The sequence below is a fragment of the Labrus bergylta genome, chromosome 8 (genome assembly GCF_963930695.1).
Source record: "Labrus bergylta chromosome 8, fLabBer1.1, whole genome shotgun sequence".
NCBI classification, from domain to species: Eukaryota; Metazoa; Chordata; class Actinopteri; order Labriformes; family Labridae; genus Labrus; species Labrus bergylta.
Window position 1 is genome coordinate 17,199,099 of NC_089202.1, and position 25,547 is coordinate 17,224,645.

Genomic DNA, 25,547 nt, shown 5'->3' on the forward strand with positions numbered 1-25,547 from the left:
GGGAAAGGATTATGACCGTCTTGATTTAAAGTTGACGTTTAAAAGGGCTTCAACACAGTGCAGCTGATTTGAATGACCTGCATCACAGCATACGGTATACACTGACATGTATTCAATATAGACATTAAATCAGAAGAGCAAAGGGTGTAGACATCCTCTAAGGTCATTAGTCCAGTCTTGCTTATATGCAAATACAAGACCAACCACTATTTATATTTGTCTGGATATATTCCCAAATTTATAAGAAATTATGTCAAATATGGTTACAGAGTGGAGATGACATCATCTGAGCTGTGTCTTACTTGTAAACCTCTAGATTTTAACTATTTTGCACACATAATGCTGCTTTTCAATCATACACTCTATAACTTACATATATAAAGCCAAATTCTTCAGCTGATGTACCACTGTAAACATTGCAAAAATAGGATCAAATAGTACATCAGTAAACTGCTGACAAGCACAGGAAGCATCACCTCGTTCATTTAAAAGAAGAATGTGTAACATTTACACATGCATGTAGCAGAAATCAAGTATATCCGATGTAAAATATCTCTCTGAATCATGACTGTCTACAGTGAGTGAGAAGCGTGAGACTCGCTTGCTGTGTTGTTGTCAGAGCCGTGGTTACATCGTGTTTACATGGACGGAATTAAAGAATGAAAGAATAACATACTCAAGGCTTGTTTTAAACGTCATGTAAGCGTTTCTAGATAACGGTCACTCCGTGTAAATGCACATGCAATGTGGAGCTACGAGCTAACTAAAGTGTGCTAGCTTAAGCCGGCTAACACAACAATGCAGGCCACAGACAGTTGCAACTCGAGCCGAGGACAATTCTGTCCACCGCTTGTGCTTGACTCCTTCATGCCAACGCTAAGGCAGGAGGGTTTGAGGTGTGTCGCTGAAGGAGAGCGGACGCCTTAGCATGGTGGAGGTGTGGCCAAAACAGCAGGTTGTTTTGGTTTCACGCTGGTGCTCAAAGGCGACATCTACTGGATATAAAAGTTGCACAGTCTTCCTTTAAATTATGATTATGATGTCACGTTATGAAGTCGTTAAAGGCAAAAGTAAGGAGACTTTTACTTTTATATTTATGATTCGCCAAACCCAGTGTCACAATGAAGTCATACCCCTGAACACTGAAAGACGCTGGAGGTGATATGTTATGGCGTTTAACGAGCCTCAGATGAGCTTTTCAAAAATAATGTGCATCCTCTGATCTCACATAGACCGCTGAGATCACCAGGCATTCACGACACACTGGAAAGTCTTCATAGACATGTAAAAAAAAAAAATATGCACCAACCGCTCTATCCCCTGATGTTCTGAGTACGCCCTTTCAATCCTCTTTTATTTCCACTCGACATATTCTAACGCCAAACTTCTTAAGTTTAAATCCTGGATGCGAGTGTTAACACTTATCTCCTACCTCAAAGACGGATGACTCGACAAAATGAATCAGAAAAACCTCACCCAGAAGTCAAAACTCACACAGTGGACCCTGACAGATGTAATGCTACACAACAACACACACACACACACACACACACACACACACACACACACACACACACACACACACACACACACACACACACACACACACACACACACACACACACACACACACACACAAAGCCCACTTATGTCACTGTTTCTAAGGAGATGTCAACATAGTCAAAACAGGAGAGGGAACATGTGTGGAATTTTAAAACTGCCCACTGCTTCATCACTTCTTCCAGCTTACGTCACTCCATAACAAAACACACACACACACCCACACACACACACACACACACACACACACACACACTGCTGCACAGAGATAACAAGCCAGTCTGAGAGATTTAGAGTTCCTGTTTATTATCTGAAAGAGTTTTTGATATAAAGTTAAACATTTATTTTTCCCTCCTCCAGGCTGAAGGGACGTTCATCTTAAATAGTTAGCTCTTAGTAACTTAGATCCTGCTAAGTTTCTGTTAAAACACATTCAAGCATCATCACAAGGCACCTTTAAAAATGGTTTGTTTGCAGGCAAATCGCCACTTTACTAGGCAGTTTTTTTTTTTATGAAGACATATTCATAGCCCCACCTTTAAAAAAAATCCCTGAGAAAATCAACAAAGAAATGCTGCTAAGACGTAGCTTTAAATCACACTCTTCCTACTTTGCATGCAGAAAAATACATTCCCAGGTCAAGAAGGTAAAAAAATAAAATCTGCTTTCTATCAAAGTCAGTTATGTTTGCCTCACTTCCGCCAGATGACACAGGACCAGCCTGTCAATAAATCTGTCCTTTGATGCGCAACATCAGCAGCCATTAAAGCGTAGAGTCCTCGCTGTCCTCATCGTGTGTGCTGAGGTGTTTCTTCCTGTGAGCAGTGATGGCCGTCCAGACTCGACACAGCATGCCCCCTCTGAAACATAACAGATTCAAAAAGAGTTACTATCCCAAATCTTTTTTTTTTTTTTCATGGAACACAAAATAACGAGGTAGCCTGCATCTTTTCTACACCACCAATCCCTTCCTGTGTTTCTGCATGGACTGACGATGTGAGGGTGACGCACGCGTCATGGCGGCTCACCTTATTCCACAGTACATCAAGTCATCCCTGGAGTCGATGAGGAGGAGACAGTCCAAGGTGAACCCGTGAAAGAGCAACTAGAAAAGAGGATCACAAAGAGGTGGATTACAAGTGCATGTATGAGTAATATCAACCAGCCTCGAGGGAGAAAAACAGAGAAAGAGTGGCTTAGTTTACCTTGTTGATAGTGTCTTGATCTACAGGGACAGACTTGAGCCAGCGCACCAAAGCCTTCGCTTCTGGATTAGAGCTTTTCTGTTGAGCCTTTCCTCCATCTATAAAGTACAGAGACAGCAAACATTTAGGTCATCTGGTGCACTTGTACCGTATCTAGTGGTGTTATCTTGTTACCAATGGCAAACAGTATAATAATTTTCCAAACCTACAAGTCAAGTTTAAGCACATTACAACTGATGAGTCGATGGGTTTTTACGCCTCAGACACAAACCAGTCAGGCAGAAATCCTGCGCCTGGAGCTGAGGCATGGCGGGGATCGACTGGCCCAAGTGTTAAGAAACAGCAATGAGTAACAACTAAGTTTACTGATGATCCAAAAGAGGGTTGGGTCCCTTAATGCAACACGGGTCATGCTGCAGCTTGTGTGGTTATCATCAGACGGCAGACTGAGCTCTTACCAAATCTTAAATGTTTGCTTATTTCTCGAATAATTGGTAAATGACTATAGAAACACAAAATAAGACAATTATCTACACAAAATAGGACTATTACCTGTGTGTTTTTTTGTTAATTTATAATAATAACCACAATATAACTAATATATTTTAGGCAGTCCAGATAGCAAATATCCCTTAGTGATTGTTTTAACCTAATAGGAGTAAAGGATGGAAATGTTTTTGATGGACAAAAGTTAAAAAAAACAACAAAAAAAACTGTATGACGAAACTGTGCAATAAATACTTTATACATCACCTACTTATTTATTTTGTAAATATTTTTTGTAAACAAATATTTTGTTTATTTTTGGGCCTTTATTTAGAGAAAGGGCAGTGGATAGATTACGATATTGGGGAGAAAGCGAGTGGGGAAAGACATGCAGGAAAGGAACCACAGGTCGGATTCAAACCCTGGGCCCCCTGCTTGGAGAACCACTAGGCTAATGGCTCCCCCTGTAGAAAAAAAAAAACCCATATTCTTAATTCTAGATGTGAGTTATTGGATGGTGTATTCTAAAATTGTCGTCTTTTTTTGTAGATACTGTATATCCATATTTGGGTTTCAGTGGACAAAGTTCTCTTGCTGAGCCACAGTGGAATGGTTGGTCATGCTAAGTTAAATCCACAATTACTAACATGTGTCCATTAAAACAAAGAGACAGACTTATGTTGGCTTTTGCCTTTTTTGACTGTTACAGCCTTCAAATGAAATTTGGCTAACATAACAATGTTTTTTTGGACAGAACACATGATTTTTAAACTTCATCTCAGCGCATTACCCATTTACAATATATCTGATATGTGAGTATTGTATTCAGTTAGAGGCTACTTTTTCTATAACAATTTGTCAAAAACTACGGTTTGTAAAATATCTTAATTCAGCATAAAAGCTCCAAAAAGCCTTTTACATAAACCATCTCTGGCACTAAAATCCACTGTCCTATGCTTCAGTGTTTTGCATGGATGTAACAAAAATCACCTTCAGCTACGGCTTCTTTCCTCAGTGTATCTATCTGTTCCTGTCTCCTCTGCACAGAGTTCTTCAGTAGCTCCTGGTACTCCCTCTCCTTCTCGTTCAGCTGATTCAGCAGTCTGCAGCACAAAAGGCCTTCATTACTCAGCAGAAAGCAGCAACTCAAAAATTCTAATGAATCAGTGTGTTTACTGCCTAATAGAGAGGCCAGAGCTGCAAGGCAGTGATAATATTTCATTTACATTTTAAACCTCTTAATGCTGTTGCCCTTGTTTATCACTAAATTCCCAAGTCTTTATTTAATAACATCAAAAATATTTTGGGGCACAACATGAAACATTCATGAAAAAGTGTACCGTCGGGTCTCTAGTCGCAGGTCTCTCAGTTTCTCACTGAGGGGACAATTGGAGTTGAGGGCGAGGTCTGTTGGGGAGATTGGTCTCTCTGAAGGCAGAAACCCATTTACGGACATCGTCGTCTGGGAGTCTGCTGGCGCCACCAGCTGGTCAGGGAAAAGAGCTACAGGAGTGTCTGGGTCGGCACACTGCTCCTCAGAAGTGATGTCATCGACCTCGAATGAGGACTGAAGCTGGATTTTAAGCTCTGAGGGGCAGATGGGAGTAGAGGGGGGAGAGGAGGGAGTATGGATAAAGTGTAAACAATGAATAAACAGAAAGTAAACAAACAGGCTCATGAATACATGGAGAAATGTACACAAAGGATACAAAATGAGAGGAAAATATTAATCTCACTCCTCTAACTCTAACTTCACTTGTCTTCTAATGTCTGCTTGTAACTCTAGCGATGAACCCGAACTGAATGAAGCTGTACCTGGTAGGAGCACAGTGAGGGCGTCCTGGACTGCCTGTCTCAGAAGATTGTCCAGAGCAAACATCCAGTGAGGTTTCACCATCTGCTGCTTCAACACCTTCTTCACCTGAATACAGAGCACAATGTTTTACACTTCAGCCAAAAATCTCACAAGGTGTCTATATGACAGCTATGTAATCTCCAGGGAAATCTGTGAGTTGGCTCTGAAGAAACTTACTGCATCCTGGAAGCTGAACAGCACCACCTGCAGGCTGCTCATTGGCACTGCAGCAGTGATCAGTGTAGCTCGAAGGTCTAAAAGGCTGCTGGTCAGCTGCCTCCTGTCTGGGGAGCGAATGTTGTCTCTCAAGCATTTAATGAGCTCAGTGATGTACTCTGCAGTCAGCGGCGATCCCTCTCCATGCTTTTAAGAGATCAGAAGAATTAAGCACAACAAAATATACTGTTCTAAATGTGGAAATTCTCTTTAGCTTCTCTTGAGTACACTTTTTATGTCTGCAATTAAATTATTTGTAGTCAGAATTCTGATTCTCATTTCTATTTGTCACAATAACTTTTGGATACTTAAAATCAAATTATAGATATGTGGAATATTTTATTTGGAATATTTAAAAATAAAATTATGACTAGTAATCCTAACCCTAATCCTAAAATGGGAAGTAGATATCCAAATTGGGAGTTTTCCTAAGGGGAACTCTATTGCAGATATCCAAAATCTTTATTCTGAATGGGAAGAATGCTGTTGTAGATATCTGAAATTCAAAGCCAAGTTCACATAAATGATGAAGCTAATGTAATTTCTCCCAGGAAGAATGATGTTGTGGATATCTGAAATGATTATTGTGGATAGGAAGTTTTTTTTTTTTTAAGGTTATGAGGAATAGACAAATTAAAAATGTTCAGTATTAAGACAGTTTTGGAAATGTATTTTAAACTGCTTAGCCCTATGTCTTATGGATGAATCTTTTAACAAAGGAATTTTTGCAGATTCATACCTTTAAATCAGTATGAAAACATTAAAACAATGATAAAAGGAAATTAGCATACAATGTTATGTCACACATGTTTGACAAAAAAGCGAAAAAGGTGAAAAGCTGTCAAGCACAAGACAGAACACGTTCAAAGTGCGAGAGTTTGGGGATTTAAACCTGGGGCCATGTGCTTGGAAGACTACAGCCTTTGTACATAGGGTGTGCGCACTAACCACTAGGCCACCTACGCCCCATCTCTGAACATTTTGTGATTATCAAGTTGAAGAAGGGAGTCACTTACTGGTAAAAAAAAAAAAAGGCTCTGTATATCAGCTACAGATAACAACTTGACCTTTGATTTAAAACTTTTAAATTGTACTGACAAACAGGATCTTTAATGTTTAATCACAAAATCTACCAATCAATCAATCAGATTCAAAGAAATGCCAAGAAGAACTTGTAGTCTGAACCAAATTGATCAATTTTGTTCACTGTTATCAATTGTTGTAACATGAATTTAAAGTCTAACCGGGGGACAAAGATTGCAGCTTGCTTCACATTGTTTTTTCCTGTGTTTCTATGACTTCACTTCTTCACCCACCTGAGGCACACTGTCCTGTATGTTAAAGACGACCAGACTGATGTAGTCAGAGAGGACTCGGTGCAGTGTGGCTCTCCTCTCACTGTCCTTTCTCAGCATGAAAAGACCGACACTCTCCTCTGTTGAGGCAGGACTGCACATTTCAAATGCAGAGTCCTCTGGTATCCTGGTGCATTGGACACAAATGAAGATATATTATGTCATTCACTCATTTGTGATTTCAGATTTCTCTAAGCAATACACACTTAAAATAAGACTTTCCATAGAGTGTGCTATCTTGTGCCTACACAGGAAACCTCAGTGTGGTTTGGCCACTGACGCAAAATCCTGTAAATTACAGCTGCGTGCAGATACCCACTGACTTTCTTCGTTTGTTGAGCAATAATCACACTCACGAAAGGAAGCTGCTGGTGCTCGTTGGGCTTTCTGAGAATTCATTCGCTAAGTGGGCAGAATGGGGCCTCCTGAGGTCCAGAGAGCAGGACAGGTCGATTGAACCAGAATACGAATCAGTGTCCTCCACAAGGATGGAGATAGGTACAGACAGGCTGCGTTGATAGTCAGCTGTAAACACCAAGAGAGATTAAAGTCAGATAAGTCACGTTTGAACTTTCAGATACAATTTTGACTGATTTATTCATTTATTGGATTGGATTTAGTGGATAAAGCAGGCTCAACATAACCTCTAGGCCATCAGCGCCCCCAGACAAAATTTTGTAAACGGAAAAGGAAGAATTTTAGATAAACCATCCGATATAATACGAGGAGGAACATTAAATTGTAAATGTGTGCTGAATCTTCACCTGAGGAAAGGTAGTCTTTAGTGTCTGATTCCTGCTGAGCCTTCACCTTCTTCTTGGGAGACGACCTGAGGAAGGTGTCGTTCAGCAGCTCTTCAGCTGTGGCTCTGTCGTCAGGGTTCGGCTCAAAACAGTTCATGAGGAAGACCTTCGCCTTGTCCGACATGCACTCTGGAACCTTTGGGTGGATCTTGAACATCCCCACCTTGATGGAATCGCTTAAAGGTTACTGACCGAGTTGGACGTTTATTACATTTACAATGAAAAGGAAATGTACATGATCATTTAAACGGCTTTAATATTGGACTATGTTTTTGAATAGATCAAATCAGCCCAAACAAACCCCCATGAAGTACATTCAATCCTAATTTAATCAATACAGTGTTTGATTATAAATGCACAGAAAGGTTTCCTCCTGCACAGCTAACTTAGTTATCAGAAAAAAAAGGTCTTGATGATTCAGATGCTCGCAAGTCACAACAAGGGGATGACTCATATCTCAAAGAGCTATTGATTATTCCGGGGTCACAACTTTAGACCCAATAGTGCTCTTAGCTAAAACTTACATCACCAATGATAAGCATGCTTCCACTAGCTGATCACATTCTAATGTTTTTGAGCTGTGTTTGACCAAGCCCATCCAGAGAGGGGTGTGGTCAGACACAGCTCATTTACATTTAAGCTACAGACACAGAAACAGCCTGTTCTGAGCAGGGCTATAATAGAGGGGTTTATAGGCATGATAAAATACAGAACCAGAGTAGATTTAGAACAAGAAACTAAACAGACATGTTTTAGGGAGCTCTGAGACTTATTTAAACTTGTTTAAAAATTACGATAATATGTGACCTTTAACATCCACATTAAATACAGCTTCCCCATATTTACCTTAAACATGGCTGCCTGAGGACTTCCCAGCTCATGGAAGGGTGTTTTGCCTGTTGCCATCTCTATGATAGTGCACCCAAGGGACCAGATATCAGCCGGCTTCCCATAACCCCGAGGCCCCTGGTCTATGATCTCCGGGGCCATGTACTGGAGAGTCCCTAATGAATAACAACATCATATACATGATTTAAATGAACACACATGTTGTAGTTACGTCTGTAAATGGGGATCACGGTATGAGTTATTGTTTTCCTTTTGAACACAAATCTTACCAGCAAATGTCTCGGTACATGGGTTGATTCCTGCTAAACGTTTGGAGGTTCCAAAGTCCGAGATCTTTAACACTCCACTATAGGTGTTGATCAATACATTATCACCCTGCAGCAGACACAGATATTTAGTTTAATAATTCAATAAAGCTTACACCGAATTTCTAGACAATATAAAACATATTCTCCTGTAAGTTCTACCACCGAATTAAAGGCCGCTTTCTTCACCTTAATGTCTCTGTGGACGATCTGATTGTCATGAAGGTACTTGAGCCCCTCGAGGATCTGTTTGGTGTAGAAGATGATGGTGGCTTCGTTGTCTTTCAGAGGACCCCATTTGGAGCGCAAGAGAGATGACAAACTTCCTACATGAAGGAATGAGAAATAACACAAGTCGATGGAGTTTTCAGAAAAGAGTGCTGCCGTGACACGTAAGTGATTGTTGTGTCAAGTTTTTTGCACACCTTTTGATCATGGACAAAGTATTTCCCATCTTCGTTATTAATTTCTGTACATGTTTGTCCCATGAAAGTCTGTTGTCAATGATAACTCCCAACAGTTTGATTTCTTCTACTTGTTTTATTATTGTCTGAGCTATACTTAGATCAAGCTTTGGATTAGCACATAAAGAATAATTATTTCCAACCACTAAACTGTTAACTCTCTGTAAATTAGTATTTAATTCATTGATGTTTCCATCTGCTAAATATATGGTGGAGTCATCTGCATACATTGAGATACTTGCTCTTTCTAATACAGAGGGAAGATCATTCGTGAAGTTTGTGTACAGGAGCGGCCCAAGACAGCTTCCTTGAGGAACTCCACGTTTCACAAGTTTCACATCTGAAAAGCTTCCATTAAAATACACCAACTGCTTTCTATCAGTCAAATAACTTTTCATCCACAGTAATGCAGTTTGAGAAAAACCATAATATTTCAATTTTTCCAACATTAACTTATGATCAATAATATCAAAAGCTGCAGAGAAATCAAGCATAATAACACCAATTATTTTCCTCGACTCTATATCCTTCGATCAGTCATCAACCATCTGAGTCAGGGCAGTGGCTGTAGAGTACTTTTCTCTGTATGCATGCTGAAAATGTGTTATTAAATAGTTATTTGAAAAATAAACCTGATTTGTTCATAGACAATCCTTTCCATTATCTTACCTAGAATTGGTAATAAACGTATTGGTCGACTATTGGAACCAGAGAACGGCTTTCTTTTATCTTTAGGTATTGGGACAATTTTTGACATTTCCATTATTGCAAACATACATTTTCATTAAAACACTTGTTTATAATGTGTGCAACCATAGGATCAATTATTGAACCTATAGGTTTTAGCAGCTTGCTGTCAAGATAGTCAACCCCTGGTGCTTTATTTTTACAATTCATAAGAAGTAATTCCACTTGAGCAAAATTGATATTCTTAAATTCAAAGCTGCATGTTTTACTTTCCATTATCTTATTTATTAATTTGTTTGATAGATCAGTCTTCTGTGGCTGTGCTGTATTTTTAAGTTTGTCTATCTTGGTTATGAAATAATCATTTAAATGATTTGCTATGTCTTTTGGTTTAGTTAAAAAATTCACCTTTACTTTCTAAATAAGCTGGGGTTGATTTAGTATTTCCTCTTAATATATTCAAGGTATTCCATAATTGTTTTTTATCATTTTTAAATCATTTCTTTAATTTTATTTTCATAAACAACTTATTTTTCTTCTTATTTGATTTTGTGACAAAATTCCTAAGTTTACAGTATATTTGCCAATCCAACTTAAAATGAGATGAAACTGCTGTTAGTTTGGCTTGATCCCTTTGCTTCATTAGGTCTTTTAATTCTTCATCTAACCATGGGGCACTAACATTTCGAACTGTGAACTTTTTGATCGGTGCATGATAATCAACAATTGTCATCAAAATTTGATCAAAAACCTGGAATGCTTTCTCTGGATCCTCTTGTAAGAATACTTCTGACCAGTTAGCCTTTTTTTTACATCATCTACATAACAGGACTGCATAAACCTCCTGAAGGGTCTTTTCATTATGATTTTTGGACCCGCTTTAGGAACTTTAGTTTTCCTCACAATAGCAACAAGATTATGGTCACTAAAGCCGATTGGTACAGATGTGGCGTTTGAGCAGAATTCTGGTCTACTAACAAAGATGTGGTCTATACAGGAAACTGATCGCGTGCCATCTCCTTTTATGCATATTCTTGTTGGTTTATCAATGACCTGTGATAATCCATAGGCGCAAGATGCACTCATTAGTTTCATCTTCATTGGACAGAAGGAGGAGTTCCAATCTATATTCAGATCACCCATGAAGTAAATTTCATAATTTGTACTACTAGCATAGTCCAACATATCACAGATTTGATCTAAATACCCACTATTAGCACTAGGAGGTCTGTAACAACATCCAATCATAATAGGCCTCAAATGTTTCAAAGCAACTTGTAGCCATATTACTTCAATATCAGAAAACATGAAATCTGGCATCACTTTTACAGGTATATGACTCTGAATATAGATGGCAACCCTTCCTCCATATACATTCCTGTCATTTCTATAAATGTTATATCCATGTATCATTAGGGATGTGTCTTCAAATGTAGAATCTAAATGGGTTTCAGAGACTGCCAATATGTGTATGTTGTTTAGTAAAAGTACATTTGTCAAATCATTTAATTTATTCCTTAAACTACATATATTTATATGGGCTATTTTAAGAGCTTTCTTAGGTAATGTAAGTATCATACCAAAGATTAATACTTGGATTCATATTGATAAATTCAAAATCGGAGCAACACAAATCAAAATAGAGAACTACATTTGACCACACACACATACAGACACTCAAAAACACACAAAAAATAATGTTTGCCACTCTGGATGTCAAAGTTGCACTCCTAGGTAGGCTGATCTCCTCTTTTTCTTTAAATTATTCTATATATATATATATATATATTTTTTTTATTAATATTTTGCTATTAATACTCTTTATTTGCACTGGGTTCTTATTAAATTTATTTTCCATCTCAATAGATTATTGCATTCTTAATCTGTGTACCAAACTAAAAAGGCCCAATGCTTTATGAAATCATATTACTCATTTCTTTTCCTCATTTCCTGACATCGGGTTAATCCGTTGGGTATGATATAAACAGAAAAACGTATTTCCTACAAAGAATTGTCTCCATTAGTCCAGAAAAAATGTTAAATGTCTGTTACATTTAACAGTACCTCATGTTGTTCAGAAACACATGTTTACATGTCCATAGAGTTTTTAATTTAGTCCAATTCTGGTAAAAATAAAAAATCCACCTGCAGTCGTTTTAATATTAACTGTTTCTTACAATCATTACTTGTCCCTTCTGCGCACTACCATCACCTTTCATGAACTGACCGACAACGTCGGCATAATTGATTGATTAAGGTACTTTTCTGCAGTTTTCTGATCCTGGAAATATTTTGTTTCTCTGTTAAGTGTTATGATTAGTGTTGCTGGGTGATTCAGACCGTGTTTTATTCCTGCCTGATGTAACTTCATTCTGAGATCCTTGAACTGAGCTCTTTTTTTGGATACCTCCACTGTCAAATCTGGGAAATTTTTTTATCTTCATCCCTGAAATTCAGCACCCTCTCCTTCTTTGCTATTTGTAAAATAGCGTCTTTCGCCATGTACCTTTGCATTCGGACGATCATCGGCCTGGAACCAGATTTTGTGGCAGGCGCGCAATTTCCTCATCGGGTTGGCAAGGAAAAATTTTTTTCTTTAAATACTTCATTGAAGAAAGACTGCATGAATTCGGTAGGACTTCCCTTTTCCATGTCTTTGTCAAGGCCAAACACTCTGATGTTGAATCTGCAGCTGTACATCTCCAGCTTTTCAGTTTTTTCTCTTAATTCTTTGTTTTCTTTGCGGAGAGTTGTACACTCATTCTCCACTTCAGCCATCCTATTGTGTACATCCGATAGAGCCAGCTCCACATCATCCAGTTTGTTCTTACATTCCTTTAATCCGATCTGTAAAGTGTCCAGTTGAGGCTTTAATTTACTTATTGCCTCGCTTATTTCTTCTTTAATTATCGAACGGATTAATGCAGCCAGTTTGGATTGATTTGCCTGCACTGCTCCTGCTGCCATCTCGGTACTCTCAACTGTGACAGGTGAGATGATTGTCGTTTCTTTTTTTTTCTTTTATTCTTTTTCTTTTTTAGGCATCAGATTTTCTCCAGCTCCTCTCCCACTTTTTAGATAGTGTTTAACATCAACAACTGGAAAGTAGATGCTTTTGGATCTTTGAATTCTGGGTTACTTGTTATATTTGTTTGAGGATTCAGCGGCCTTGGCGTTCCATGCTCTCACTCACTGCAACCGGACATGACGTTGTCTGAGGTTAGAACCAGTGTCTGACCTCTGATGTCTCTGGAACCATCCGCTTTCTTAACTCTGACTTCATGTTACAAAATCATGCACACACACGCACACACACTTACAAATCGAAATACCAGACAGATGCTGACTTCCTGTATACTTATTACAGGATTCCCATGTAAACAAAGACACACAGTAACTAAGGAAATACAGGCCTTCAAATCAGGGGCAAGGCTTCTTTATGTTAGCTTTTTAAGGGGAAACCAGACTGGTTTCTTTTTCAAGTTCCTCATGCACAGTCCTTTTTTAGAAGTTTAAGTTTATAAATCCAGTTTGTAGAGTTTGAGTGCAACACAGGAGAAAGAGTGATGATCTCTGTGTAAAATATTGAAAAAGTATCAGTAATTAAAAAAAACAGACTGAGATGAATGATGAAATGATGAAATGATGAAATGATGAAATGATGAAATGATGAAATGCATTGAGTTCAATTGTTTTACAGCTACATTAGGAAACATTATTTCAATAGAATTTTCATTAAAAATAACTCATTTTGATCATTGCATGTTACTTTTTCCTTGAATAAATGTGGACCTGATCTGTGTCTATGACCACCCACTTCTTTGGATTTAGTTTTTCTTTCATTATCCGGTCTGAATCAAACAATCAAGGTTAGCTTGCACGTAACTAGCCAATCACAGTGACTCTGCACAAACATTGATCATCCGGCTTCTCTCTCTCTCTCTCTCTCTCTCTCTATCTCACTTGCTCACTCTCCCTCCGCGATTTCAATTCTAATGTGAGGTAACACTGCACTGCTCTTCTGAAGTCAAGTTTCAGCATTCCTACCTCCAGGTACTTCCTCCATGAAGATCTTGATGAAACCATCCTGACTGACAGAGCCCAGGTACTGCACAATGTTTCTGTGTTTGAGCCTCTTGTGCAGAGCGATCTCCTCATGGAGGGGCTGCGAGTACCTGGGAGGAAATGACAAATACAAGTGTGAGTATGAGGTTTTGGTCAACAATACAACACTCCAGTATCTATAAAATGTAGAGCCCGACCGATTAATCAGCCAGCCGATAATATCGGCCGATATTAGCATATCAAGTGACTATCGGTGTCGGCTCATTTTATTGCAAAGATTCCAGATGTTACTAGATTTATTCCCCAGTCAAAAAGCATTTCATTTGAGTTTTGTTGTATTAAACAAGCAGTTCTCTTTAACCAGCAGTATGTGCAATATGGATTACAACAAGCATCATCACTCTCCAGAGTGTCAAGCGGTGATGGATGTACATGCGCTGTTACTTTCCAGTTGAGTGACCATCTTGTCTATGTTTTTCTGTATATCTTTTCCTTAAGGGTTTGATAACTGCATTTAAGAGATAAACGCAACAAATATCTATATCTATATATCTGAAGATCAAACATAGATCTACAAAAGATATCGGCACAATTTATCTATATCAGATTTTTTTGCTTCCTAATACAGATATCAGTATCGGCCCCCAAAATCCCATATCAGGTCGAGCCCTACTAAAATGTGCAGTTATTGCGTGACAAGCATCTGTTTGTCCCCAATTCCAAATAAACTGGTGTGTTATTGTTCAGAAAGAGCATGAACAATTGATCGGAGATGCAACGCTGAATTCCAATGGCTGTGCTACATAAACCTGATTTTCTGTCTGATTCGCACAGATAGCAATGTGTTTTTTATACAATATTTTTCTCATTGAAGGGAGCTTAATGCTTTAACTTTTCATTATAGTATTAAAATCGCTGATGCCACGTGACAGCTTTCATTGCACTGCATTTCAATGGATTTTCTTTTCCTTCTCCAAGTCTCACTTTAGCAGGATCGTCTGTATTTGAAAGTGTTACATCCAGATCAGCACTATGTCAACAACTACCAATTGGACACATTATAAACACCCAGAAGAGTGACTTCGGGTAAACACTTAAAAGGCATTTCAAAATATCACATTTCCTTCGATGGAATCCTTTTTGTTTCTACATCACTCTGCTGTTACAAGCCAAAGCTTTGAGCAGATTATACTGAGAGTAAAAAACAAAACAGGAGAAGTCTAAACACTCCCAAATCCCCTCTGAGTTTCCTAAAAAGCACTCGGGATCCATAACATGCCACTGAGTAGCATCCCTGCCAAATCCTTTCCCGTTAAGGATATCATGGAAAAAGAACATTTTGTGAGAAACAGAGAGCAGCTCTGTGTCTCCCAAGCAAGAGTGAAAAAACTGTGCGAGTGCTGGGTTTGTCGTACGTGCTGTCCTTCTCAGGGATTTCCTTGATGGCGATGCGTACTTGGTTGCTCACGTCTCTCCCTGCGTACACCACACCGTATGTCCCTTTACCCAGAACCACCTTGTCTCTATTGTCATTGGTCTCATAGATGTACTGCAGAGAGAGAGAGAAAAGCAGGATAGCATGAGTCAGAAAGTGATGACTGAAAGTGGAAACGTTAGGGCAGTTCGGAGGAATTTCACAAGCAGCCACAAAATATTTCATAGAGCGAGAACTGATGCATCATTCATGGACTTTTTATTTTTTTATTTTTTTACATGAAACACAAGTCAAGATATCTGACAGTGTCATCAGATTTAATATGAATGAGTTTATCTACACAAACATATACCACACATCATGTTAAGTTAAGTAGAATGTATTTCACATTCTTTTTGATTTCTCTAGATATGTTGGCTGTTTTGGGAAGTAAGACCTAAAATGTCAGAGGAATGGAAGACTCCGACTGACCTCAAGTATCCCCCCACTCCCGTGGTCCAGGTTCTGATCATGGTCTTCAGCCTGCTGCAGCAGAGAGTTTACCAGCTCGCAGAAACTAGGGTGAGGAAACAGAGGGACAAGGCGATGATGTAAGTGGTGAAGCATGTGGCTATTTTAATGTTTCAGAGACTCACAGCACCATCAGATGTCCCCTCAGAAAGTTATTAGCAATATTTCACTTAATTAAAAACAAAACAACATTTGGAGTATATATCCACTTTGACAAACATAATCAACAAGTAGCTCTTTTACCTTTTAGCAATGTTTGATTATTTTTTTTAAGTAGCCTTTTATCAAATTTTGCCAGGGACAACGGATGAAAATTTGCCTTTTGCTTAACTCTGGCATATTTACAGAAATGTTTATTATGCACTGTCCCTGTAAAATAAAAAAAATAAAAAAAATAAAATAATAATAATTTAAAAAAGCTAGTAGTCCTAATAGAAGTAGAAGAACACTTCTAATGACTTAGTCCCTACTACAATTCTACAATTCACTTAGCAGACACTTTTATTCAAAGCGATGTAAATCAGAGAGTAAGTACAACACAAATAAGGATCTAGGGATCTAAAAAGGGAACAATGTCAATATTGCTTTCATGAGAATTAGACTTATTTGACCTAGGCCTTATTTGCTTTTCAACACAAATATCCACCCAAGGTCGACAGTAGAGAAAATGAAATGCATAGAAAACATTATATTTAACAAACTACTTAAACCTATCCTCTTCGCTATACCTAGTTAAGATTTTTAATTTGTACTATTCCATAAACAGAATTAAGTTTGTGCTTGGCTTGAGTTCACAAATCTAAACTGCACAGATTGTTAAACACTTACTTTTCTATTTTGTTCGGGCATAAAGTTAGTTTTTTATTTTTGGGCTCTTTATGTCTTTATTACAGAGAGTCAGCAGGAGGAGAGAGAGAGAGAGAGTGGGGAATGACATGTATGAAAGGAGCCACATGTCAAAATTTGTTTTTGGGTTAAGGTTTTCTCTGTTTTGTTTAAATGTTGCTTAAAAATGCAAATGCAGAAAAAGAATAGATGTTCTTAATGCTTTGAAAATGTTTGATCAGGAAGAAAAATAACTTTTTATGAGACTTTTAAGATCAACAAAAAGAGTGTAGCTTTGAGAAACAGAGAGTTCAAAACATAGCTTTTGTTTACAACAACATCTCCATGGAGATCCCTGAAGGGTTTAGTTGGCCTGAATTACATCAAAGTACATTTCAAACAGTACATGCCTACTTCCTCGAGGTATTATGTAGTCATACAAAAAGTGTTTATTTTACTTTAATGATTTTAGCACTGCCTGTTCTGAAAAGATGGGACATATTGTCTGGAAAACCATTTGAAGTAACATTAAAAAAAAATAAAAAATTGTATCCATTAAGTGAAGGTGGCAGCAGTGGTGACAGAAATAGTTTTGATTTGGGCTGTGGTAGAAACTAGAGATCAGAAGCAAATAGACATTGTTCTGTAATTAAGGTCGCCTGACATCTGCCCTTGGGGTTTTTCCTAGAAAGGCAATGAGGACATCATGACCCATTTACTGGAAATACATCACACCTATTTCTCCAAGCCACCGGCTAGACTCTGCAAAGCTTGTCTGACTTTGTTCCCGCACGCTGTAATAATGGTCTGTTCTAATTTACCCTGCAAGTCAGTTTGGTCAGTAAGAGCTACCCATCATTAGCACTACCTCACACACTCACACAAATACATACCCTGTCCAACCCTGCTGTGTCTTTGCCAACTTGTTAGTCACTCACCCTTTACAGTGAAGCTCAGAGGGGAAGCAGAGCTGGAAGTCATCTGAATTGTAGTGGACATACAGGAAGCAGCTTCGCTCGTCATTCTTTGAAGCACTTAGAAGGGAAAATAAGGAAATCAAGATTTAACTCTTAAAACAGTGAAAAGGCCTCACTTATTTGAGTTTAAAATTCGTAAAGGGATTTTAAATGTATTAAATCAACCACTAATGATTAAACTACAAAAGGTTTAAGTACCCAAATGGAGGGGGAGGGGGGAGACTATTCAGTAAATGCTGATTAAGAGCGAACAAACACCAAAGAAAAAGATGCCTCTCCTCTATCTGCAGACAGTGCAATCTGACAAAGTTGTTTATTTACTGTTATTTTAAATGAGTAACCACATGACTCTTTTGGGTGATTGCAAAAATCTGCCAAAGTGCAGACAAGACAACGGGGGTAAAGTCCAGACTGATCAGTAGCTTCAGATGAACAAACACAAATTTAGAAACAACAACGAAGCAAAGCCTAAAAACTAAACGTCTGACTGACAGCCAAGTTTTCCCAGACAAGCAGTATGCTTTGGGTTCCCCGGGCTTCGCTGCAGGTTTGACCACACCCAGCACTGACAGAGCAGATATTTGAGAGATGTTAGCACACGCTGTGTTCCGTTTTACCTCACTCCTCGAATTGCACAGGCTGGGAAAGTCCACTGGTGTAAGCCTTTCTGTGGAAATCAAGGATGAAGTTAAATAGCAGGATAAAGACTGTCTGACATGATGGAGCAGCTTTTATTTACGCGTATGCTCACATGAAAAAGTGAGGAAAAAAAAAAAGTCAACATTCCTGGCCCCTTGCGTATGAAGTAGGACACAGTGACGAAGAACACGCCCACACTCTGTTGGATTAAACATTCACTGGAGCGTAAACCAGTGGAGAGATGTTGGTTCTTCCTGTTATTATGCAACTTCTTAGAAGCATGCACCTCAGATCTAAGGATAGGATGGGGGTGGGGGACAGAGGGTCTACATACCTTTAAGGGTGTGATGTGTTTCAACTGGACAGTTCGGCTTTCGTCCTCCTCGCTCACACACACAATAGCTGGTTGGAGGACTTTACTAGGCTCCAGAATAAGCACCTGGAATTCAGTAATTATTACATTTATATCTTACAATAGCCACATTTTTCTTTTATTTCTAATGAGCAATTTAAACTGTGTTACTTTCTCATTATTTCCTGACTAAATCCCTGAAGCTGGAATTAATGATGTCATCAAATGTCATGTTCACTGTTTGTCTGCTGGACAGAGGAAATCGATCCACCCCTCATAAACACATACAGTAAGTTGAAATTTTATCATGACCTTTCCTATCAGCTTACATCACCTAGGACTATAGTCATGGCTTCAGTCATGGTTGATATGTGGAAACCTGAGGATTCTGGAAATGATTCATGTGTGACCCAGAGGAGTACAAGAAGAGCAACTAAAATATCTGATTGGAGTGCAACAAAACAGCTGTGGGCTGCAGGGTTCATTCTTTTTTGTGTTTTGTCACAGCGACTGTGAAAAGTTTTTTTCTTTGGTCAGTCTTACTGGGCAGCGATCTGTGGAGACAGAAGGTTTGCAGGTCTGCAAAAGCAGCTCCATCCAGAAGTCCACAGTGTCCTGTTTGGGAGACTTCACCTCGGGCGGCTTGGCAAATTGACGGTACAGGATGAAAGTCTCCATAAGTGATGCCACATACCTGAAAAAAATCACGCTTAACTCATTAATCCAGAACATTTAAATCTGTAAGTAAGATCAGAATCACTCAAAACGCTTTTGCATCCACAGGGGTTTCTGATTTTTTAATCAAACCCATCAAATTAAGCTAACATGCGCTTCAAAATGAAGCTTGATGATGCTGATTAACCCCGCTTGATCTGCATGATTACTACTAATCAAGAGCCGCTGTTTAAACCTCACCAGATTGGAGTGTTGAGTCTGTAGAGTTTGTCGGAGCCCTCGATGACTTTTCTGTGTTCGTTAGCGAGGATGTTGGCTCCGACGTAGAAGCCGACGTCCCAGTAGTCCTTCATCTTCTCTAAACTGCCCTTTCTACCAAGCAGGGTGCTCAGAGTCACACCTAAACACCGACATGATAAACACAGAGCACAAAAACTCATCGACAAAATCACGTATTTTTGTCTCACCTGATAATCTAATATGTAAAACGACAACAATGTCAGCCCTGTGAACAACTACATGCTCATGCATTTTCTAAGGTTTTGGACCGGAGCAGGAACAATGTAGCAGTTTACGCAAATTATCTGCATCTTAAGTGCATTGCTAACCCAAAACAAGGCAATGGGCATGTAACACTGCATTGAATCTTATTAAATAACCAGCTCTTAGGAATATTATGTAATCTCCTACATACACTGGTTTGCATTTAAAACCGAACTTCATGAACTTATCAGTGAAGGAAAGTTTACATTTAATTATCATATGATATCATTTTTTCTGAATGTCACAGTAAATCTTAAATGTCATATATTATGCAAAATACACTTCTGCATTTTTTTCTAAAACTAATATTTGTCCCTAGTCTGTTTGCAAACCCCCCAATTATGAGAAAAGTCGATCCGCTCCGCCTTTCATCTGCTCCACATTTTAGAAAATGTGTCCTCAAACAGGCCGTTTGGAGATTTTCCCTTTATGACATCACAAAGGGGAGTAACCCCTCACCCAGGTGGGTGACACTCCCACAGCTAGGTGTTTGTTCTGCCCTCTGAGTCTGCCTTCTCACCAAAAACAATTGGGCATGGTGCAAAAAAGTTAAAGCAACACAAGTCCTTCCAGAGAGGGGCGTGGTCAAACACAGCTCATTTGCATTTAAAGCTACAGACACAGAAACAGTCTGTTCTGAACAGGGCTGAAATAGAGGGGTTTATAGAAGCATGATCAACACAGGATCAGAGAGGATTTTCAGCAAGAGACTTCACAGACATGATTGGGGGAGCTCCGAGACTTATTTAAACTTGTTAAAAAGGAGGACAATATGTGACCTTTAAAAACATTTGATATGGGGTACTGGTTTAGCTCAGCTGGTAAAGCAGGCCCCCCATGTACAGAGGTCCTCTTTGCACTGGTCACAGGTTCAACACCTGATCTAGACGCTGTGTGGCGCACTTATTCCCCCCAATATAATCTTAAAAATATAAAAACTTTGATACAAGCTAAATTCTGTCCTCTCAAAATCAAGATATTGGTTGCATAATGGAATACCTAAGGTTAATACCGCTTCAACTTCAAGTGTGAAGCATTAGAAGTAGAAACTTTATGATGCATAATATATGAAAGCATTAATCACCGATTTTGCGCAGCTCAATGGAAGTTTCAAATTCATGTCCAGCTGCCATCAGGAGGACCACGTTGTTGATGCCTGAGTGAAGAGTCGGCTCTGTCTCGAACGCTTTTCCGTACCTGGTGGAGAATATAAAGGCAGCACTGATGTGTTAAACAACAACACGAGAAAAAGTAGCGTGGTTAATAATATTTCAACATAAACAACAAACAAGTACAAGCAGCTACAATTTAAAAAAAACATATTGAAGTCTATAGTGCCAAAGTGTTGTACAAGTGAAAAAGACAAACATGTCACTGCATGTGGACGAGTCAGTGCAACAAGACAGCAAACACAAACACATAGCGGTTGTACCAATAGCAAGCCTGGTCTCTGCTGGACACGTCAGTGAACCCAGAGCTCATGAACATGTCTTTGTAGATGCGTCCACACAGGCAGAAGACATCCGACGCCACCTTCTGCCCCGACTCCACGATAGGAAGAATGGCCTTCAAAGCTTTAGCACGATCTCCAGGATGATTCCTCCTGATGTGTGGAAAATTCAAGGAAGAGTCAGCAGGAACGGGCTGGTTAGTAAATGGTCATAAACAAAAATTAAAATGGAAAAAAACTAGAGACCAAGATGAAGCCAGAGAGATAAGAGGATGATATGTAAAGCAGAATGTAAAACTAGTAGGATCCTTTTGTTTACCTGTTCAGAGCAAATATATAATGAAACTTAATATTCTGATGTCCTGCTACCAGACACATGGGCAGGTTGTTCAGGGTCTCCACCAGCGTGATAATGGAATCGTAGTCCTGTTGGAGGAGGGCAGTGTGGGACTGAATTTACAGATGTTTCATCTAAATAACATTTACTGTGTTATTGCAGCATTCATATCTGATTATCATTTGGGCCTTAATGGTGCACTGTGGAGTTTTAGGAGAGAAATGTGAAAGTTGGAGAAATGTACACATTATGTGGTATATGTTCATAACTCTATTCAGAAACTGTCCTCAGAGGAAAATTTGGTCCCTGGAACACGGTTTGAAGATAAAATGCTGTGCGAGAAGTTGTGGTGGGGGGGCCCGCAAGAGAGAAACTGTAACTCTCCTGGTAGCTATAAAGCTCCAAACTGTGTTCCAGGGACCCATTCTTTCCTTTAAATAAAGTTTCTGTATTAAGTTGTGTGAAAATATAGCACAGAATTGCTCCCGTTCTCAAACTTTCAAATTTCACTACCAAATCTACACAGTGCACCTTTAACTGTTGCTTCTTAAAGTGTCTACACAAACTTACATGCCATTTTAATCTGGGGTTTGGCTCATCATAAACTCTTGCAGGGTGCAAGTGTGTCAGCTAAATGTACGTATGTTTATGTTCAGTTGATTCACCAATTACTGGAATCATTGACGGCCTTTATTTGTATTTTTTCATATAGCCCAGACTTCACATTAACTGAATCCCTTTCAATTATTTTTCACAATACTGCATAAGTGAGCATTTCATCACATGCACACATAAACACACACCTGGATGTCCCTGTAGGACAGCAGCAGGTTCATGACTATATCAGGAGTGAGCAGCTCCACACTGTCCAGCCGCTTCTGTATCCGGCTCAGCTCCTCGCTCAAGGCCTGCCCGCTGAACCTCTCCCGTGCCGTACGGATCTCATGCCTGATCGACTCCCGGAAATACTCACTGTGTGCACGCAGGAAGAGCAGAGAGAGTCATAATATTCTCACACTTTTTTGATCATCAATAAAAAAAATTTAAAAAAAGCTGAGTGAAGTCTAACATGAATGAGTTACAACACAAGCAAACTCGTGTGTAACCTGAGATGATAATGTTTTTTGGCAAAGCACGTGCCGCTGAGCAGGGCGCCGCAGTTTGGGTCTGACCTGGTGTGAACATGAACATTGTTGAGCAGATGAACCAGTCTCTCCACCAGCGGGGTCAGCAGGGGCTCCAGCTGGAAACTGGGCTGCATCAAGTCCTTGATACCAGTCATCATCGCAGCATCAGAAGCAAACACTTTGCCCTGAGGGGACACTACGTACGGGATCAACGTGTAGCACCCACACTGCTCCTGAGGGCAGAAAATACAAGCATCAAACAACAAACGAACCACCATGGTCTCACTTGATTTTAGGCATCTTAATTTGAAAACAGACTGAGTGGAAACAGTTTATTAATTAGGCGATACCAAAACTTTAGTCACCTCCTATTTCCTTTTCTAATCTCAAGTTATACAGTAAATTCCATAGGCTACAAAAAAATCTTGTGTTGGGAACCTGAGGGTGACCGGGTGTGTGATTCAGGACCATGCGTTTGACAAGCATGTCTCTCAATAACAGAGTGTAAACCAGAATTGAATAAACGTCTGTTATATTAAAAATACATAAATTCTATAATATAGATCATTTCATGAATTAATTACTTAGAACAAAAACAACTCCCTATTGTTAGTCCAACAAAACCAGACATTTGCGTTGGGATTATGGCATTTAGCTTTAAGTTTCTTTGCTGTTCATGAACATAATCAGTAAATCATCAGAGTTAGATGCAGTCAAAGCATCTAACTCGTATCCATCTCATGTTGTTGTTTTACAAACCAAGAAGACCGTCTTTACTCCTATTTTAGTAATAGGGGCCAACAATCATCTTGGCCTCATATAACTCCCTTCGCTCACAGAAAACAATGACTGCTGCATACTCTGATGCAAAGATTCAACCACTCCATTTCTCCCAAACTAGTTTATAAAGCTGTAATGGATAAACTGATCTGAAGACATCATCAAATATGTTCACAATCGATTCATCTTGGTGCACTTAAAGCAGAAACATACATGTTGTCTGGTACAGTAATCAGGCTCCGGGTTGCTTTATTTACCTTGACAGCCTGTAGATCACTATCTTTCTTGTAACAGTACAGTATGATGTTATTAGTCATGCTGAAACTTTCTCTCACTCCGAGGTGATAGAAAAGGGAAGGCTGGCAGAAGAAGTCACTCATCTCCACCACTGCAACATCTGTGGGGAGGGGAGGGGGTCAAAACAGAGGGTGAGTTTGCGTAATTCAATGATTACCACTAGAGTCCGCGTGCCTGCACTTGCCTGCGTTGTAGAAACTATCCAGGATGTCCGTCGCGCCCAGTGAGATCCTCTCAAATGGAATGGTTTTGAAGACGGCGTGTGCGTCCGCGCAGGCTTCCTTTAAGCATTTCAGGGATAAGTTCTCCTCAGTTTGCGGCACGGATGCGTCCTCGTTCACAATGTACGCCACGGAGAGAGCCCTGGTCCGACTCCGCGGAGAGACGATCTGTTTACCGCCGTTCAGGTCTATGGCCAGAGAGTCCTGCCACAAACTTCCAGCAGACACCCAAACCGGGTCTTTCCTCTTCAGCTCGTGCAGGCTCATTCGCCGGCGTTCCGAGGTGTACATTATTTATGATCTGCTGGAACTCAATGCATTCACTTCTCCATTAAAAAAATGACACTGCAGGGTTGCTTGGCCGTGTAATTCCCCAGGTGTGTCGCCGCCTCCTTTCATAACGAATATCCACTAACATTCCCTGTGCTCATCGACACTCGACCCGCCCTCCTCCCCTCCTCCCCTCCTCCGCTCCGCCCGCTGACATTTTCAGACTGAAACTGAACACCACACAGCCGCGAGTCTCTTATGACCTCTGCTGAGGGGAAACTGTACAGCTGATGACATGAGACACTTAGAAACCGGTTACATTTTGTATGGTTTAAGTATGCTTCTGTACATTTTGATCGCTGTATGCCTCCCAATTTAAATTGGACACTTCGAACCGTGCAATGTTACATTTAGATCTTATTATTAAAGTGATTTTATAAAATGCATGGCATAATGTTGCGTGTTTGTGTACTGTGCTTTGTATTCTCGGTCTTCTGTGTTGTCTTATCTGGACCCTGAGTCTGAGTCTTACTTTCTCAAGGTTTATGTATCTTGTTTTTTTTTTTGTTTTTTTTTAGTACGGTGGCCCTGAAGGACTGCACACTTATTTCATGATTAAAAAAAAAAAAACACATTTCACAAGAAGCTCAAAACATTTCACTAAATGCACAAAATATTTAATAAAATGCAAATACATCTACAAAAAAGGTAAGAGTATTTCATGAAACATCCAAAAACATTTGACTTACTGGAAAAATAATTTGTCTTTGCAGTAACAAAATATTTGTGCAGTCAACCTTCAAGGCCACCATATTTGTCTCATCATCAAAAAACAGCTTTTTATTAGCGATGGACTGATGCGGGGTTCATCATCGGCCGATATTGGCCCTGTTGACCGACATCGGCACAACGGCAAATAATGTGGTATAAATCGTATGTTTATCTGTAGTGCCAAATCAACTTAAAGCTGTCATCTAGTACACCGAACTACTGATTTAGATGAAAGTCTTTTTTATTGGGCAGAGGAAGACACCTGTTGAACAAACAGACTTGTTTTCAGTGTCAAACATGAGAGAAAGTGGTGGCATTGTGGGAGTCTTACACTGAAAGAAGTCATGAACAGACATCAGCCTCGGGAAAAGCTCAATAGTTATTTCAAACATCGTGATCGACCCTGATGTTTCCTATCGGTGAATCTTTCCTTTTAAAGTCGGAATTTATTCTGATTTCACTTTCTTACATTGACTTACTAAATTAAG

General features: G+C 39.4%; 1 protein-coding gene across 1 annotated transcript; it reads right to left on the reverse strand.

The window, feature by feature from the left end:
- Window positions 1-1,842: 1,842 nt before the first annotated feature.
- Window positions 1,843-24,472, reverse strand: si:ch211-1i11.3 (mitogen-activated protein kinase kinase kinase 5). Its single transcript, XM_020633495.3, has 28 exons — window positions 23,982-24,472; window positions 23,758-23,897; window positions 22,766-22,953; window positions 22,397-22,565; window positions 21,576-21,682; window positions 21,239-21,409; window positions 20,891-21,003; window positions 19,504-19,663; window positions 19,132-19,282; window positions 18,571-18,675; window positions 18,215-18,264; window positions 17,559-17,654; window positions 15,757-15,841; window positions 15,266-15,399; window positions 13,833-13,960; window positions 8,824-8,960; window positions 8,599-8,704; window positions 8,327-8,484; window positions 7,442-7,643; window positions 7,034-7,202; window positions 6,639-6,804; window positions 5,284-5,469; window positions 5,067-5,172; window positions 4,592-4,838; window positions 4,242-4,354; window positions 2,766-2,863; window positions 2,589-2,665; window positions 1,843-2,420 (listed from the first exon to the last, which is right to left on the reverse strand). Exons 1-28 carry the CDS (start codon window positions 24,307-24,309, stop codon window positions 2,324-2,326), a joined length of 3,987 nt encoding a protein of 1,328 aa, XP_020489151.2. The 5' UTR covers window positions 24,310-24,472; the 3' UTR covers window positions 1,843-2,323.
- Between the last annotated feature and the right edge of the window lie 1,075 nt (window positions 24,473-25,547).

Coding starts and splice junctions, on each gene's coding strand:
- si:ch211-1i11.3 (XM_020633495.3), bottom strand. CDS start 24,309: ATGTACACCTCGGAACGCCGGCGAATGAGCCTGCACGAGCTGAAGAGG. Junction 21,004..21,238: donor AGAGACCAGGCTTGCTATTG/GTACAACCGCTA, acceptor ATTCTCCACCAG/GTACGGAAAAGCGTTCGAGA. Junction 19,283..19,503: donor AGACTCAACACTCCAATCTG/GTGAGGTTTAAA, acceptor GATTTTTTTCAG/GTATGTGGCATCACTTATGG.